The sequence below is a fragment of the Ictalurus furcatus genome, chromosome 2 (assembly GCF_023375685.1).
Source record: "Ictalurus furcatus strain D&B chromosome 2, Billie_1.0, whole genome shotgun sequence".
NCBI classification, from domain to species: domain Eukaryota; kingdom Metazoa; phylum Chordata; class Actinopteri; order Siluriformes; family Ictaluridae; genus Ictalurus; species Ictalurus furcatus.
In genome coordinates this window covers 38,107,393-38,121,469 of record NC_071256.1, presented here as the reverse complement: position 1 = coordinate 38,121,469, position 14,077 = coordinate 38,107,393, and the positions used below count along the sequence as shown (strand labels likewise).

The following is a 14,077-nucleotide window of genomic DNA, read 5'->3' as shown; positions in this document are numbered from 1 at the left end:
AGTCTAAGAGAAAACAATGCAATAAATAAAACCAGAATAACACATGCAAAAACTATCGGGCGTAATTTATGCCAATAGGCTTTTGGGGGTTTTTTTTTGGTAGTTATTATAGTTCACTGCAACTTTATATTAGATTAGATTAGATAAGATTAGATTCCAGAGACGGTAAAAAGATTTACAGAAAAGGAAAAAAAAAAATGCACTAAATGTATCTTTGTAATTACGGTGTCCCTCAAGGCTACGTCCTGGGAACCGATTTGTTTGTCAGTTTCGCTCAAATAGTGAATTTAACACGCTTTTAAAACTCTTTTATGATACATAATTGGATCTTTGAGTATCACTGTTGTGTCCACTTACATATTTTGTACATTATGTAACAGTATACTGTATATAGCGTACCGTACTTTTCTTTCTTATAAAAGGTAGCTATAATGTTACTGAGATATTGATGTATTTATAAATAAAGATATCATACATTTTAAAGATGGATTTATCACACTTTTAAAATTCGTTAAAGAACATACTTGAACATTGAGGACCACTCTTGTCACTTTGAACGTCCGTGTATCGATTTTGTACCTTGTGGAACGAGAATACATCTGTACAGAACCTTTCTGTCCGATATGGATATATTTCTTCATTTCGTTGTACCATCCACAGCAAAGGAGGAATATTTCGGTATACATATAAATAACTGTATTTATTTGGAACGTATAATTATAAGTCCTTGTGAAATAATTATTTAAATGTTAGTAATTATTGCTCCATCTGGACCAACTGGTCAGTTGGCGTTGTCTTTTCTGTAATCTCTTCTTAAAATTCAAAATTGTAGTAATTTGTCACACGACATAATTTCTATGAAAAGGTGACTTTAGTGTTTCGATTTTTTCTACGTCTTTGTTGAATTAAATCCAGCCACCTGTCCAAACTCCTGCAATTTAGCGGTAGCACACTTATCACCACTCAGAACATCTCGATTTTAATTCCTACATTCTGTCTAGTTCCCACTGATTACACCTATATTCGGTTATTTAGAGCAGGTTGATGGTAGTACCTGGCTTCTTCGGTTCAGGCATGTTCCTGTTTCATGTGTTGACGTGTCTCTCTCTCTCTCTCTTCTTTGTCTTCCCCCTTTCCTCTAACTCGATGTGTACAGTCTGGATCCTCTATCCATTTATATATTAAGAAATATGAAGGAGGGCGTGTGATGAGAGCAGGAGTGAGAGAGCGAGGGAGTGAAGGAGGGAGGGACAGAACAGAGTGTCACTTGAGATCTCGAAATAATCTGAGGTGTCTGTGGAAAGAATGTGTGAAAGAAGAGAAAGGGATAAGAGGAGGAGGTTTATTATAACGGTGATGGCCTTGACCCAGGACTGACCCTGGAGCCGCGTGTGTGGTTATGACAGAGGTCGAAGTCATTAAAGGATATGTTAATCGATGTAGCGACAGGATCATTAGGAGGTGTGGACAATTCTGAACACAAGACCGTTGGTCTCTTAGCAACCAGAGAAACATAACGAGATCTTGGCAGCTGTGTCAAACCGTGAATCTGGTAATCCTGTCATTAACTAACTCTTGAGCATGGGGCAGCGTAATTCCTGCCCCAACGGGCTCGATTACTGATTACTGCAGTTCCTGTTTTTGCCCACTAGGTGCAATAGTAACTCTAAGGAGCTGAATGGGGCAGCGAGCACTCTGCACCAACAACACTGAGTGTTAAGTCGGTTCAATTCAATTCGGTGTTATTTGTGTAGCGTGTTTAACAGTGGACATTGTTCCAGAGCAGTTTACAGAAATATATAAATTCAGGATATAGATTTTAAATGTATGAATTTGTCCCTAATGAGCAGTCAGAGGTGACGGTGGTGAGGAAAAAGTCCCTGAGATGATATGAGGAAGAAACCTTGAGAGGAACCAGACTCAGAAGGGAACCCGTCCTCATCTGGGTGACACCGGATAGTGCGCTTATAAATAAATAAAATAATAAGATTACGTTTATAATCTTATAATTTAATTTACAGCGAATTAGGTCAATGTCAAATATTTTTACCTCAGCAATGACTATGATCTCAGATCCCTGGGGTCTGATCTAAATCTGATATCTAATTCTGCCTAGCAAAAAGAATTATAATAATAACGAGGCGTCTCTCCCTGGAGACTAAAATCAATGATGCGCCATTTTACTCTTTTTGTACTCTACACCAAAATACCCTATAATAATAATCCGGAACTAACGCACATACCTTCGTAGTAAAATAACGAGTGATGGAATCTCTGTTACCATCCCGAAGCTGATTATTTTCTTATAGCACACCCGCAAGTGTTTAATTCCTCTTATACCAGCATTTTGAGATAAAAAGATAGGCTGGTGATGGAATGACTGAGAACAGGATTTAACTTGTCTCACAGACGTTCCACACCATTAAATCTTATTATAAATAGATTTTTTAAAGCCTGTTTTTAAATAATAAAAATTGCAATCATGGGTAAATTGCTGTGATATAAGAGGAATAAACCCTTGGGGACATGCTGTTATAGGAAAATAATCCACTCCCTCACACCACCTGTCCGTTGATTATTTTCCTACAACAGAATCACACACAGTGTTCTATTCATTACGGGGTTTTTTTTTTCTGTCATGCCGACTTTGCAACTTTTCACGCATTCCTGTGTATTTTTAATCCACTGTACATTTGTTTACTCTACTGTTCTGTTTGTACTGACGGCACTCGATTCGATTCTGTTTTTGGTTCTTTGCATAGTCCGTGTTTTTTTAGTTTCCTACTTGTTCCATTTTGGACAGAGTTATAGGACAATGAAATTATTCCAAATAACAACTTGATAGAACAGCATATTATTTACTTATTAACTATTCATCTAAATTAGTATACTTTAATAATATATTAAGAAATCAAGACTGTAATTATTATAATATTATATAATAACATACACTCAAATGTCCAGTAACATAAAACTAACAGCTTTGGGATTTGAATATCACTATGATAATATATTTTGTTGTTGTTGTTGTTGTTCAATAATTACATTAAACTCACTTTTAGGGTGAACCGTAAATTGCATTAGGGAGTTAATTTTGTTTATTCAAATAATAGTGTTAATTCATGTTTTCTACACCACACGTAATGCACTAAACACTCAAAAGAGGGCCATTTTGCATTTAGCCGCTATTTCGTTTCCATGGTAACTCTACTTCCGGGCTCTTCAGGAAGTAATGCGGTACGTCATTGCGTAATTTCCTGCGCACGCACCGGCAAAATGGCTCCGACAGGATACTTATCCTTTGCAGTGGTTGTTTTAACGACTGTTATAGGGTTTTATACAGGATTTGGGGAGTGCAATAACGGCCGAAGGGTGAGTGAGTGTTTAGTCAAATATATCTATGTATAATAAAATCTATTTTACAAAACAAACCGGATATGTATCAGGTAAATCGGAAGTGTCAGTCTGTGCTAGTCGGCTAACGTTAGCCGTTTAACGGCTTTATTTGGCATATTGTCATAATTCTGCATTTTTTTTAAGGAGAAAAAAATTAATAAACTCCGCAGTGTTTCTTGGTGTAAAGTAATATGTTCTCGTAATGACTAAAATGTAAGTAATAGAACGTTCGAGATAATCACTTTGATATGGAAGGGACGTTTTGTGCCCTGTTGCACGAATGAGTGAAGCACGTGGTCACGTGACCAAATCACATTTTTACTGTTAAATATTACATTTACACATTCGGTGAGAATTAAAATATTCCCTCAGCACCATGAAGTGGATTATTATTTTCCTATAACAGCATGTCCCAATGTGTTTTATTCCTCTTATACCAGTTTTTTTTTTATCCATTTATAGTTACTTTTATTCATTTAGCAGAAGCTTTTATCCAAAGTGACTTACAGATGAGGAAATACGAGCAAAGCGATATATCGAGCGTAGAACAATACAGTGGTGCTACAATACGGGAGTTTTAATTGCGTTCTAGAGAAGCACAATGCACAGAGTCCAGGTGGAAGAGCCAGTGTAAGTGAAAGTTAGGGGTTAGTTACTGTAAGTGCTCACGGAAGAGGCTGGCCTTTAACTGATCGCAGGTTGCGAGTGTTGAGGAAGGGAGATGTTGTAGCAGACAAGATCTTGTCCGTGAGCCTTGAACTTGATACGAGCGGTTACGGGAATCCAGTGGAGGGAGATGAAGAGGGGTGTGAGGTGTTCTGCTGCGTTCTGAATCATCTGAAGGGGTTTGATGGACCTGCTGGGAGACCCGGGAGTAGTGCGATGCAGTAGTCTAGTTTTGAGATAACAAGAGCCTGGACTAGTATCTGTGTAGCCTGTTCGGTGAGGTAGGGTCTGATTCCTTGAGCGTGGTTCGGCCGAGCTGTACGGTGAGGTCGTGGTTGATGGAGAGACAGACAGGAATTACGAGAAGCTCCGTTTATTTTCCAAGTTGAGCTTAATGTGGCGTTCCTTCATAGAGTTTGAGATGTCAGACAGACAGGCAGGTGGAGCTGCGTGCTGAGACGGACGGATCTTCAGGTTGGAAGGACAAATAGAGCCGAGTGTCATCAGCATAGCAGTGATCTGAGAACCCGTGACACTCAATTGCAGGCGCCAGAGATGTAGTCTGATTAGAAAAGAGCACTGGACCCAGAACTGAGCCCTGAGGAACCCCAGTTGTGAGTTTCAGAAACCCCTGAGAGATAGGATTCCACCCAGCGCAGAGCAGTTCTGGTGACGTCTAGGCCAGAGAGAGCTGGCAGGAGGATGTGATGAGTCACAGTGTGAAAGGCAGCAGAGAAGGGTGACGTGTAATGTTAAGGAACATCCATGAAACAAGTTAGTTCCATCTCCCTACTTCAGGAAGGGAGATACATCACAATATCAGGCATTTAAAAAAAAAAAAAAAATCTGTTTATGTGGAATGTGTGCAGGGGCCCGACGGCGTGGAGTCGGAGCTCGCCGGGTTCTCCGTCACGCTGGAGCACTCCTTCGAAGTGGGTGAGTTTCAGCTCGGGCTTACAATCAGACAGAAAAATCAGACTTTCAGGATTCTGGGTAAATATTATCTTGTATTAACTGGTGGGAGAAAGTTAAAAAAATAAGAACACCACCATGTGATCTGTTTAAGAGGATTATTTGGTGAAATCAGGACAGGGATGAAAAACGATAAGGATAATAAGAAGGAATAGAGAAGCTTCCGGTGCATGAGGACATTACAGTGTAATACACACACACACACACTGTGATACTGATGCATTTTGGGGGTTTTTTGTCTCCTCAGATGATGTGCCCAGGTTTCGGACCCGTGGAACGATCCAGCTGAAGGCCGGGAGAACGGAGAACAGCGTGGCTCTGTCTCAGATGGAGCTGTCGGAGAAGGACAGGCGTTTACTCAAGGTCCGAGACGTTGCTCAGAGCTGGGGGCGGAGCCACGTGACAAAAATATCACATCACGATTTCATAATCATTCCCACAGAGCATGATCTTATCCAGCAGTACATGCAGGGAAAGAAAAAACTTTGTGTGACTTCTGTGTGTGTGTGTGTGTGTGTGTGTGTGTGTGTGTGTGCGTGTGTGTGTGTGAGATCAGGACGTAGCGGCTGTAGACGGTCTGTACAGGATCCGAGTTCCCCGGGTGTTCCTGCAGACAGACAGACAGTCAGACGGCTACCTGAGCGCCTTCGTCAGAGCCGTACGTCTGATTAGTGTTTACAGTTATACATGCAGCTGAGTGCAAAAGTTTGTGCGCCCTAAACTTTAAATTAGTATTTTAATAAACAATAATATTTATTTACTTGCTTCTTATTTATGTTGTTTTATATATCTATTTCTTCTTCTTCTTCTTCTTCTTCTTATTATTATTATTATTATTATTATTATTATTATTATTATTTCATATAAACCCTTTTATTTATTTATTTGTTTATTTTTCTAATTTATTATTTTTTTTCAGGTCTTCTGCCTCTTGCTGTTTTAAAAAATATTATCTTTATAAGTTTAAAGGTTTATTTTAATACATTTTCTATATTTTCCCCCCTTTTTTTATTTTCTCTTTCTATAATAACATCCAGCTGAGTGCAAAAGTTTGTGCCCCTTACCAATAATGTTATTTATTTATTCGAACCTTTTGTTTTTATTATAAACTTCCCGTCACTTATTTTGTTTTTAAATTAGTTTAAGAACCTTTTCATGTCTCCTGTTGTTTGTTTTGGGATTTCTCTTTTTTTAATCATTTTTATTTATTAATTTATTTGTGTTTTTTTCCTCTTTCACTATTTCGCCGTGTCTTTCTGGTTTTCTCCTTTTTAATCCTTCCAGCTAAGTGCGAAAGTTTGTACCCCTAACCTTTTTATATTTATTTGGTTATTTATTATTATTGTTTTTGTTGTTGTTTTTATATATTTAAGAACCTTTCCTGCAGTTTCTTTTTCCTTCTTATATACAGATTAGTGCAAAAGTTTGTACCCCCACCTTTAAAATGTGTTATTATTTATTTTACATTATTTGTTTGGTGTTTTTTTTTTTTAGACAAATTTATTTATGTAAGAACTTTTTCAGGACTCTTGGTGTTTATTTTATGCGACTCTTTTTTTTTTTCCCCTCCAGTCTTTTCTTCACTGTTTCACTCTGTCTCGTCCTTTTCTCTCTCGCGGTTATCCCAGTCGTTAAACGTTGTCCTGAAACGCTCCGGTATTTCTGTATGTGTGTAAAAACTTCAGCGCTGACTCACTGAAGCCTCGCCTCATTTCTCCGTTTCCCTCGGTTCCTCTTTCAGTGCTCGTTGGTGGAGTCGCACCTGAGTGATGTCATCACTCTGCACACCGACGTCAGCGGCTCCCTCATCGGCGTCTCCATAGTGACGGTGCCCGGGGCGTGTCGTGGGGCCGAGGTGGAGGACGACGTGGACTTGGAAACGTTCAACACCACCATCAGCGTCATGGTGCCGGTCAACGCACCGGCGTGAGGAAACACACACGCACACACGCGCACACACACGCATTCACACAATACTCAATTCTCATTTTAATACAAATAAATTTTAATACACTGATAGTTTTGTGCTTGGTGTTGGGGGCGTGGCCACGTTTAATTATTAGGAGGTCACATGACCATAACATGTCTGATTGACGCATCCTCTAAAATGCCATGTGTATTTTATTGTTCTGCGATTATAAATATATATATATATATATATATATATATATATATATATATATATATATATATATATATATATACACACGCATTACAGACGTAACGGATTCAGACAAATATATAAATTTCCCACTTCTACGCAGAAATCTAATCCTGTCTGATTAGGGCTTTGGATTTTACCCGCATTGCATTGATTGGATGCTCGCTAGAGCTGGACGATATGACAATATAATATTGATCTCCTGATAAATGATATATCACGATATGCTTTTTAAATAAAATATCGTGATCGCAGGATCAGTATCGGGTGGATCGGATATCAGAGGAATGTAACGAGTCATTTTATCCGATCCTTAACAAATAAATGGAATTGCATTGGGGGGGATGTTCATATTGATGGATTTTTATTATATTTATAGATTATTTATAGAGATTTGTAAGGGTGCGTGTCGTGTTTGTCTTTAGTTACATGTTTTTAAAGAAATCCGGATGCTCGATGTTTCAGTATGAGTATCGGAAAAGATCAAAGTGCTGTCATGCCTTTTAAAAAAAAAAAAAAAGATTTGGATAAAAGTTTCAGTTGTTTAAATGTAAAACATTTCATTAAGTTTAGAAGTTTATTGAGATATCGTGATGTGATTATTTTTTCTCGTATCGGCCCACCCCTGTTGTTCACTCACCAAAAAGTAGAAATAAGTCCAGGCTGTCAAAATATAATTGATTTATCTAAATAATTTATTTGAGTTTTTTTGATGGATGTGTTTCCGTCCTCCAGCCCCGATACGGCTCTGTTTATCGAGCGCATGGAGCAGGAACAGGACAAGAAAGGAAAACCCCAGGAGCAGAAATCCTTCTTCGCCAAATACGTGAGTGTTTGGATTTGGAAACGTGTCTAGAGCGCGTGACGAGTCGACACGACATCCTAGCAAACCCAAATCAAAGCATTCACACACACACACACACACACACACACACACACACACACACAGGACATACTCGGAACCATCTGCAAACATCTTACCATGTCGTCATTCGTAAACGGTTACTATGACGCTAATACAAATACGAGACATCTCGATGGTGGATGTAGGATGTAGTACTTCCTGTTCATGCGGGATCGTGTTTCTGATTGGCTGGAGAGTAGGGGTGGGGGGAAATAATAATCGTTTATATGATGTATAGTATATCATAAACAATGCTGTTTTGAAAGTTTTTAAGGGTTCAAATGCGTAGCGCTGAAAGCCTATTATTATATTTTATTATATTATTATTATTATTATTATATTATTATTATTATTATTATTATTATTCCAGCGTAAAACTGACTGGGCAGGCCAAATCGTAAGGCCTAGAGACTTGAAACTTGGTGAGATGGTAGTAGTATTGCTCGCTACTCAGAAACATGGACTCGGCGAAACCTGTCAATAGGGGGCGCTACAGCAGTCAAAACCGCGAAACTGCTCATAAGTCCTAGACCGTCTGTCGTAGACTCTGCCGTCTTGGATTATTTGTAAAAACGTACTTTTGTGAATTAGTCCTAGTTCGCGAAAGTACAAGTGCCAAATGATTCTATGGAGTCTCGCTATCAAAAGTATTGAAAAAAGTTTCGACTCTTCGTAGCTTCGGTATGCAGACAAATACAGCAGGGAGTAGGCATGGCCGATTTTACATCAACGGCTATAACTCTTGAACGAAATGAATGACCTCCACCAAACTTGATATGCTTATGTAGGATGTCAATCTATGAATTTGCACGGTTCTGCCACATGGTGGTGCTGCAATACCGGAAAGAAATGAGATTAGACGAGGTTAACGATGGCCAATCGGAACGAAACTTGGTGGACCTGTATTACTCTAGGTCTAAGAGATTTGTGCAAAGTTTTAAAAGAAAACAGCCTCTAGGTGGTGCTATCACGGATTGTGTAGGTTTTAACTGTTGTATATAACGCAGTGTTGTCAAAATGCACATGTAATATATATCACACGATAGCTCTTCCCATGTGAAACATATTTGCCTCAAGAACCGTTGGTGTCCGTCAAGCCATTCGGTGAATATTCCAGATAATCCTAAAAACCTACTTTTGCGAACTAGTCCAAGGCTTTATTCTCTGGGTCAATAATTTTTTAAAAAATGTGGAACTTCACCCTTTGGATAGCACTAACAGGGTCTTTTAGAAAATGGGCGTGGCAAAATATCCTCAAAGCCTATAAATCCTAAAGTCAAAACTTCCCGAAACTATCATTTTAAAGAAGCATGCAAACTTTTATGGAGATCGGACAATAGGTGGCGATATAACTGTTAAAATACTTTAAAAACCGTATATTTCCCTAGTAAATTGTCTTTTCTATGTCTGATCTAGGTGTCTACAGGCTAGTTAAAGACAATACACACAATACCTTTTTACTCATGTGCTTAAAGGCCTTAAAATGTGGGCTTGAGCAAGTGTACCCCAAAGCCTATAACTCATCAAGGAATGCTTAGATCTTCTGGAAAGTAGGTAAGCTCATGTGACACATGACTCTGAACAAGCACACACAAATTTTATGTAGATTGTGCAATAGTTCTCTCTAGAACAGTTAAAAAGCTGGAAAATGACTGTATTCTTAAGCTAAACTCACTGAAATTGATATTATAACCACTAGATGGCAGCTTTGGATGTCTTAGATCAATAATTATCCAAAAAAAAAGGTTGAAGTTTGGATTTTACCGTCGCAAGGTCGTATCAAAGTGTTTGAAGTGGGCGTGGCCACTTGTACTTAAATGGCTATAACTCTTGAAAGGAACGAGAGATTTTGACCAGACCTGGGGTACGTGTGTGTGGGCTCAATCTGAGGACAGATGTGAAAAAACATTACTGAGTGTGACCAGTTGGTGGGGCTATAGCAGAACAAAACATGAAATAAATCTTGCAAGAACTGTCCTTGTGCAAGGTTCAGTCAGCATGGACGAGGACAGCTGTGAAAATCTTGAAAAACATGGCCGCCGTCAGTCGAGCAAAGTTCAGCAGCTATTAGACGAGCTTAATGACGGCCGGTATTTCTCAAAATGGTTTTTCTTTGATGTCGGTGCTTATAGGATTGCGCAGTATTAAGTAATATCTTTTAAGGGCCATAAACGGCTTGATCCCCGATTATTGCTGCTTCCAGCTATATGGTTTTTTTGTTTGTTTTTTATAAGAAAACTGAGTTAGATGTGTGTAGTGGATGTGTATCCGTACTAACCTACTGTGCACATTTTCAACATTCCTGAACTGTGTGTGTGTGTGTGTGTGTGTGTGCGTGTGTATGTGTTTGTTTAATGTTACGTTTTTGTTAGTTTAATGATTTACATTACATTTGTTCATTTAGCAGACGCTTTTATCCAAAGCGACTTACAAAATTAGAAAAAATTATGATATATTTAATAATACATATTTAATAATACATATATAAAATATATTTTATAAATGATTTTTAAAAAAAATTCGTTTATAAAATCTGTTTAAATGAAACAAATCATTCAATAAGTGTAATGTCTACAAAAGTCAATTATTAAAAATGGTGTGTGTATACGGTGTATTTAACTAATTAACAACCAATAAATATTTTTTTAAAAAGGGAGGAAAAATGTTAGTTACGGTGTGTGTAGTGTGTGTGTAGTGTGTGTGTAGTGTGTGTGTAGTGTGTGTGTAGTGTGTGTGTGTAGTGTGTGTGTAGTGTGTGTGTTGACTCTGTGCCGGTGTGTGTTTCAGTGGTATTTGATTGTTGGAGGTGCAGTGTTCCTCATGGCCACCAGTTCAGCGCAGGCCCCAGCAGGGGCCGCCAGAGAGCAGAGCTGATTCACACGGCCAAGTACCGAAGTCCCTCACACACTCCGTCCGCTTTGTTCAGGCCGCAAAAGAGTCTGAGTGCATTTTAAAAATAAAAATAAAGAGAGCTGATTTTCCCTCATCAGTCAAACAAACAAATCCCAAAGTAAATTTAGATTTATTCGTATAGCAGACGCTTTTATCCAAAGCAACTTACAAATGAGAAAATACAAGCAAAGTATTTCTGCACGTAGTTCTGATTTTAAAGCGGCAGTATGTAACGTTCGGACTCGTTGTGTTTCTAGATCTGTAATAAACACACAGTTTCACAGAGAACCTGGGCTACTTGTGGATATTTTCCATCCAGGTGATCTCACTAGAGTCTTTACTTCAGGATTCTGTTTATATTTTTCTAGATTATTCTGGCACAGAAATTAGCTCCGCCCACCAGTCAGAACAGAGTTTAAAAGCTGTACAAGTGCCATGTTAACCTCTTAGAGGTCTTAGAGGTTTTTTAGGGAAATGGATTTCTAAAAATCTTTTTCTTAATGTTTTAAGGTCATGTACTCAGAATTTTTTAACCTGATTCTCTGTGTGGGTGTGTGTGTGGGGGTGTTTCTCATTCTGCCATCTTTTTAATGTTCTCCCTATGTAAGTGTTGGTCCACAGAACACAGCGGCTCAGCAAGAACCCAGAAACCTGGCTCTCTCTTTCCGTGTGTGTGTGTGTGTGTGTGTGTGTGTGTGTGTGTGTGTGCGTGCGTGGCCATCGCAGTCACTTATCTCTTCTCATGAAAGTAGGATCGTTTTCTCTGTTTTTTAGCCACACGTCCCAGCTCGGCTCACACGGTACCCAAGTGAGACGGGAAACCAAATTCAGCTCGGCTCTGTGTTGCTGGAAATGGAGACAGTGTGGGGGATTATGGTGGATTTGCTGAGCCACGGTGTCCAGTGGAAAAGCGCTGTGTGTGTGTGTGTGTGTGTGTGTGTGTGTGTGTGTGTGTGTGTGTGTTATGATTAACTAAGCAGCACACTGACCAGAGTGAAATGGCAGATCTGGAAATCAGCGATCACTCCCACTCGCGTCTCTAATCAAACACATGTTCCTGATCGACTCACTGAACGACTCTCTGATCGGCATTCAGATTGAATGACTCTTTGATAGACTCTGAAAGATTATGTGAACAACTTTCTGATCAACTTTTTGCTCGACTCTCTCTGAATAACTCTGAAATTGACTCTGAAAAACTCTTTCAACAAATCTCTAAAAGATTCTCTGAACAACTCTCTGAACGACTCTCTAAAAGACTCTCTGAACGACTCTAAAAGACACTCTGACCGACTCTCTAAAAGCCTGTAATCAACTCTGGAAAAACTGTCTGATAGACTGTTTGAATGACTCTCTGATTGACTCTTTGAATGACTCTCTGATTGAGTCTTTGAATGACTCTCTGATCGACTCTCAAAAAGACTCTTATCGGCTCTGTAAAAAACTCTCTGAATGACTCCGTGTGACTCTGTAATCGACTCTGAAAAGTCTTTGAATGACTCTCTGGTCGACTCTCTAAAAAAGACTCTCTGAACCTCTTTCATCTCCCTCACTTCTGTTATTCACCTTTAGTCCCATCACCAGTGTGTGTAATAAATACTTTAGGAGCTATTTTTATACCAGAAAAAATATTTATTCCTGATTGGCCGATTCAGGTGTTTGTTATTTAATTTATTTTAGGCACATACATATATTTTCCGTATGTTCATTGCTTCATGTACCATGACCATGACAGCTGTTATACAGTAAACACATGTACCTGCATTTTCACGTCATTGGAGGCGAGATGTAGCCATAGCAACAGTCATATAAGGAGAGCATGTTAATTATATGGGGGGGGGGCTAGATGTTTAGCTGAATAATGTTAATATCACGATCCCGTACACTGTTGGACGATGGGAATGAAACTGAAGGTGTCTCACAAAGAAACCACACCCGATTAATCAAATTTCTCGTGAAATCGCTGCGCTAATCTACGATGTTTTAATAATTAACAAACCTTTCATCTTTTCCCCTCAGTAAAGACGTCCGATCAGACAAAAGCGTTCATTCCGTCCGTGTCTCTTTTCTTTCTCCTCGTTAGTGGATGTACATCGTCCCTCTCGTCCTCTTTCTGATGATGTCTGGAGCGCAAGACCAGTCTGGGGGCGGAGCAAGCGGCGGCGCAGCCAACGGCGGCGGGCGATGATTCCCATGGCAACGGGGACTTCTCTTCTGCTGTTATCGGTTTATAAAAGTGTACATAATAACTTAAGAAATGTTAAATTAATCTAATGCAGATTTCACATGCTAATGAACTAAGATCACATTGGAGGGGTTTAACAAACTGTTTGTTTGTTTGTTTGTTTGTTTGTTTGTACTACTGATTCATTGAATAAAATGAGCTGGAAATGATCCGAGTGTGCTAATGATACCTGAGCGCTAACCGAGGCGTCTTCGACCGTTAACGTTTAGACGTTTCGGGGCGGCCGTTTTGCAGTGGCGTCAGAAACATGGCAGAAAATCCAGCGCACGTTTTAAATCCCACAATGCACTGTGATAAGTGGGCGTCGTTCATCGATCTTTCAGTAAAGTTGTCAATGTTTTCAAACTAAAAATTTGACTGAATTTCTTTTCATTTATATTTAGCCACGCCCACAAAACTCCATAAAAGGCAAAGCTCACGGAGAGGCGACTGAAAAACGACGAGTAAATGCCGATCGTTTTCATGCCGTGGTCACTTGGTATTGCAATTGATCCAATCAGAGTCAAGGTCACTTCGAGGTCATATGTGTGAAATGGCTTACATCCTGTTTTTCCTACAGAGATGTTGCTTCAAGCGGTTTCCCCAAATTCAACTGAAAATACAACTTATAAAGATTTCTCCAGTCTCAGAATTATTCACCCCCTTCATGGGCATCTTTAATACTCAGTAGAGCTCCTTTAGCTGTTATGACCTGCTGCAGACGAGATGCAGAGCTTCTGCAGCGTTCCTGAGGAATCTTCTCCCGTTCCTCATGAGCAGTGTCCTCCAGTTCAGTAATATTCTTGGGTTTGCGTGCTGCGACCGCCTTCTTCAAATCCCACCAGAGATCTTCTATCTCTGG

The 14,077-nt window shown here is 39.3% G+C and overlaps 2 protein-coding genes across 4 annotated transcripts in view; one reads left to right on the top strand and one right to left on the bottom strand.

The window, feature by feature from the left end:
• The window catches only part of mybpc2a (myosin binding protein Ca), a 39,073-nt gene extending 37,790 nt beyond the window's left edge, over positions 1 to 1,283 (bottom strand). For both annotated transcript variants that reach the window (XM_053618446.1, XM_053618454.1), the window contains exon 1: positions 1,055 to 1,283. In XM_053618446.1, the coding sequence (XP_053474421.1) occupies positions 1,055 to 1,076 (22 nt within the window). In that variant the 5' untranslated portion in view covers positions 1,077 to 1,283. The remainder of the gene's footprint in view (positions 1 to 1,054) is intronic.
• Positions 1,284 to 3,225: 1,942 nt separating this feature from the next.
• On the top strand, positions 3,226 to 13,385 carry emc10 (ER membrane protein complex subunit 10). 2 transcript variants are annotated; one of them, XM_053618502.1, is made up of 8 exons: positions 3,226 to 3,372; positions 4,932 to 4,998; positions 5,282 to 5,397; positions 5,591 to 5,692; positions 6,776 to 6,960; positions 7,931 to 8,021; positions 10,887 to 10,986; positions 13,075 to 13,196. In XM_053618502.1, exons 1-7 carry the CDS (start codon positions 3,277 to 3,279, stop codon positions 10,971 to 10,973), a joined length of 744 nt encoding a protein of 247 aa, XP_053474477.1. In that variant the 5' UTR covers positions 3,226 to 3,276; the 3' UTR covers positions 10,974 to 10,986; positions 13,075 to 13,196. The 2 variants fall into 2 exon arrangements, with proteins under 2 accessions (XP_053474477.1, XP_053474468.1); XM_053618493.1 differs by lacking the exon at positions 10,887 to 10,986 and having other exon boundaries at positions 13,075 to 13,385.
• The last annotated feature ends 692 nt before the right edge of the window (positions 13,386 to 14,077 follow it).

Excerpts from the sequence above, each read along its gene's own strand:
- emc10 (XM_053618493.1), top strand. The coding sequence starts at position 3,277 with ATGGCTCCGACAGGATACTTATCCTTTGCAGTGGTTGTTTTAACGACT. Across the intron at positions 5,693-6,775 it reads TGAGCGCCTTCGTCAGAGCC|TGCTCGTTGGTGGAGTCGCA; the intron begins GTACGTCTGATT and ends TTCCTCTTTCAG. Across the intron at positions 8,022-13,074 it reads AATCCTTCTTCGCCAAATAC|TGGATGTACATCGTCCCTCT; the intron begins GTGAGTGTTTGG and ends TCTCCTCGTTAG.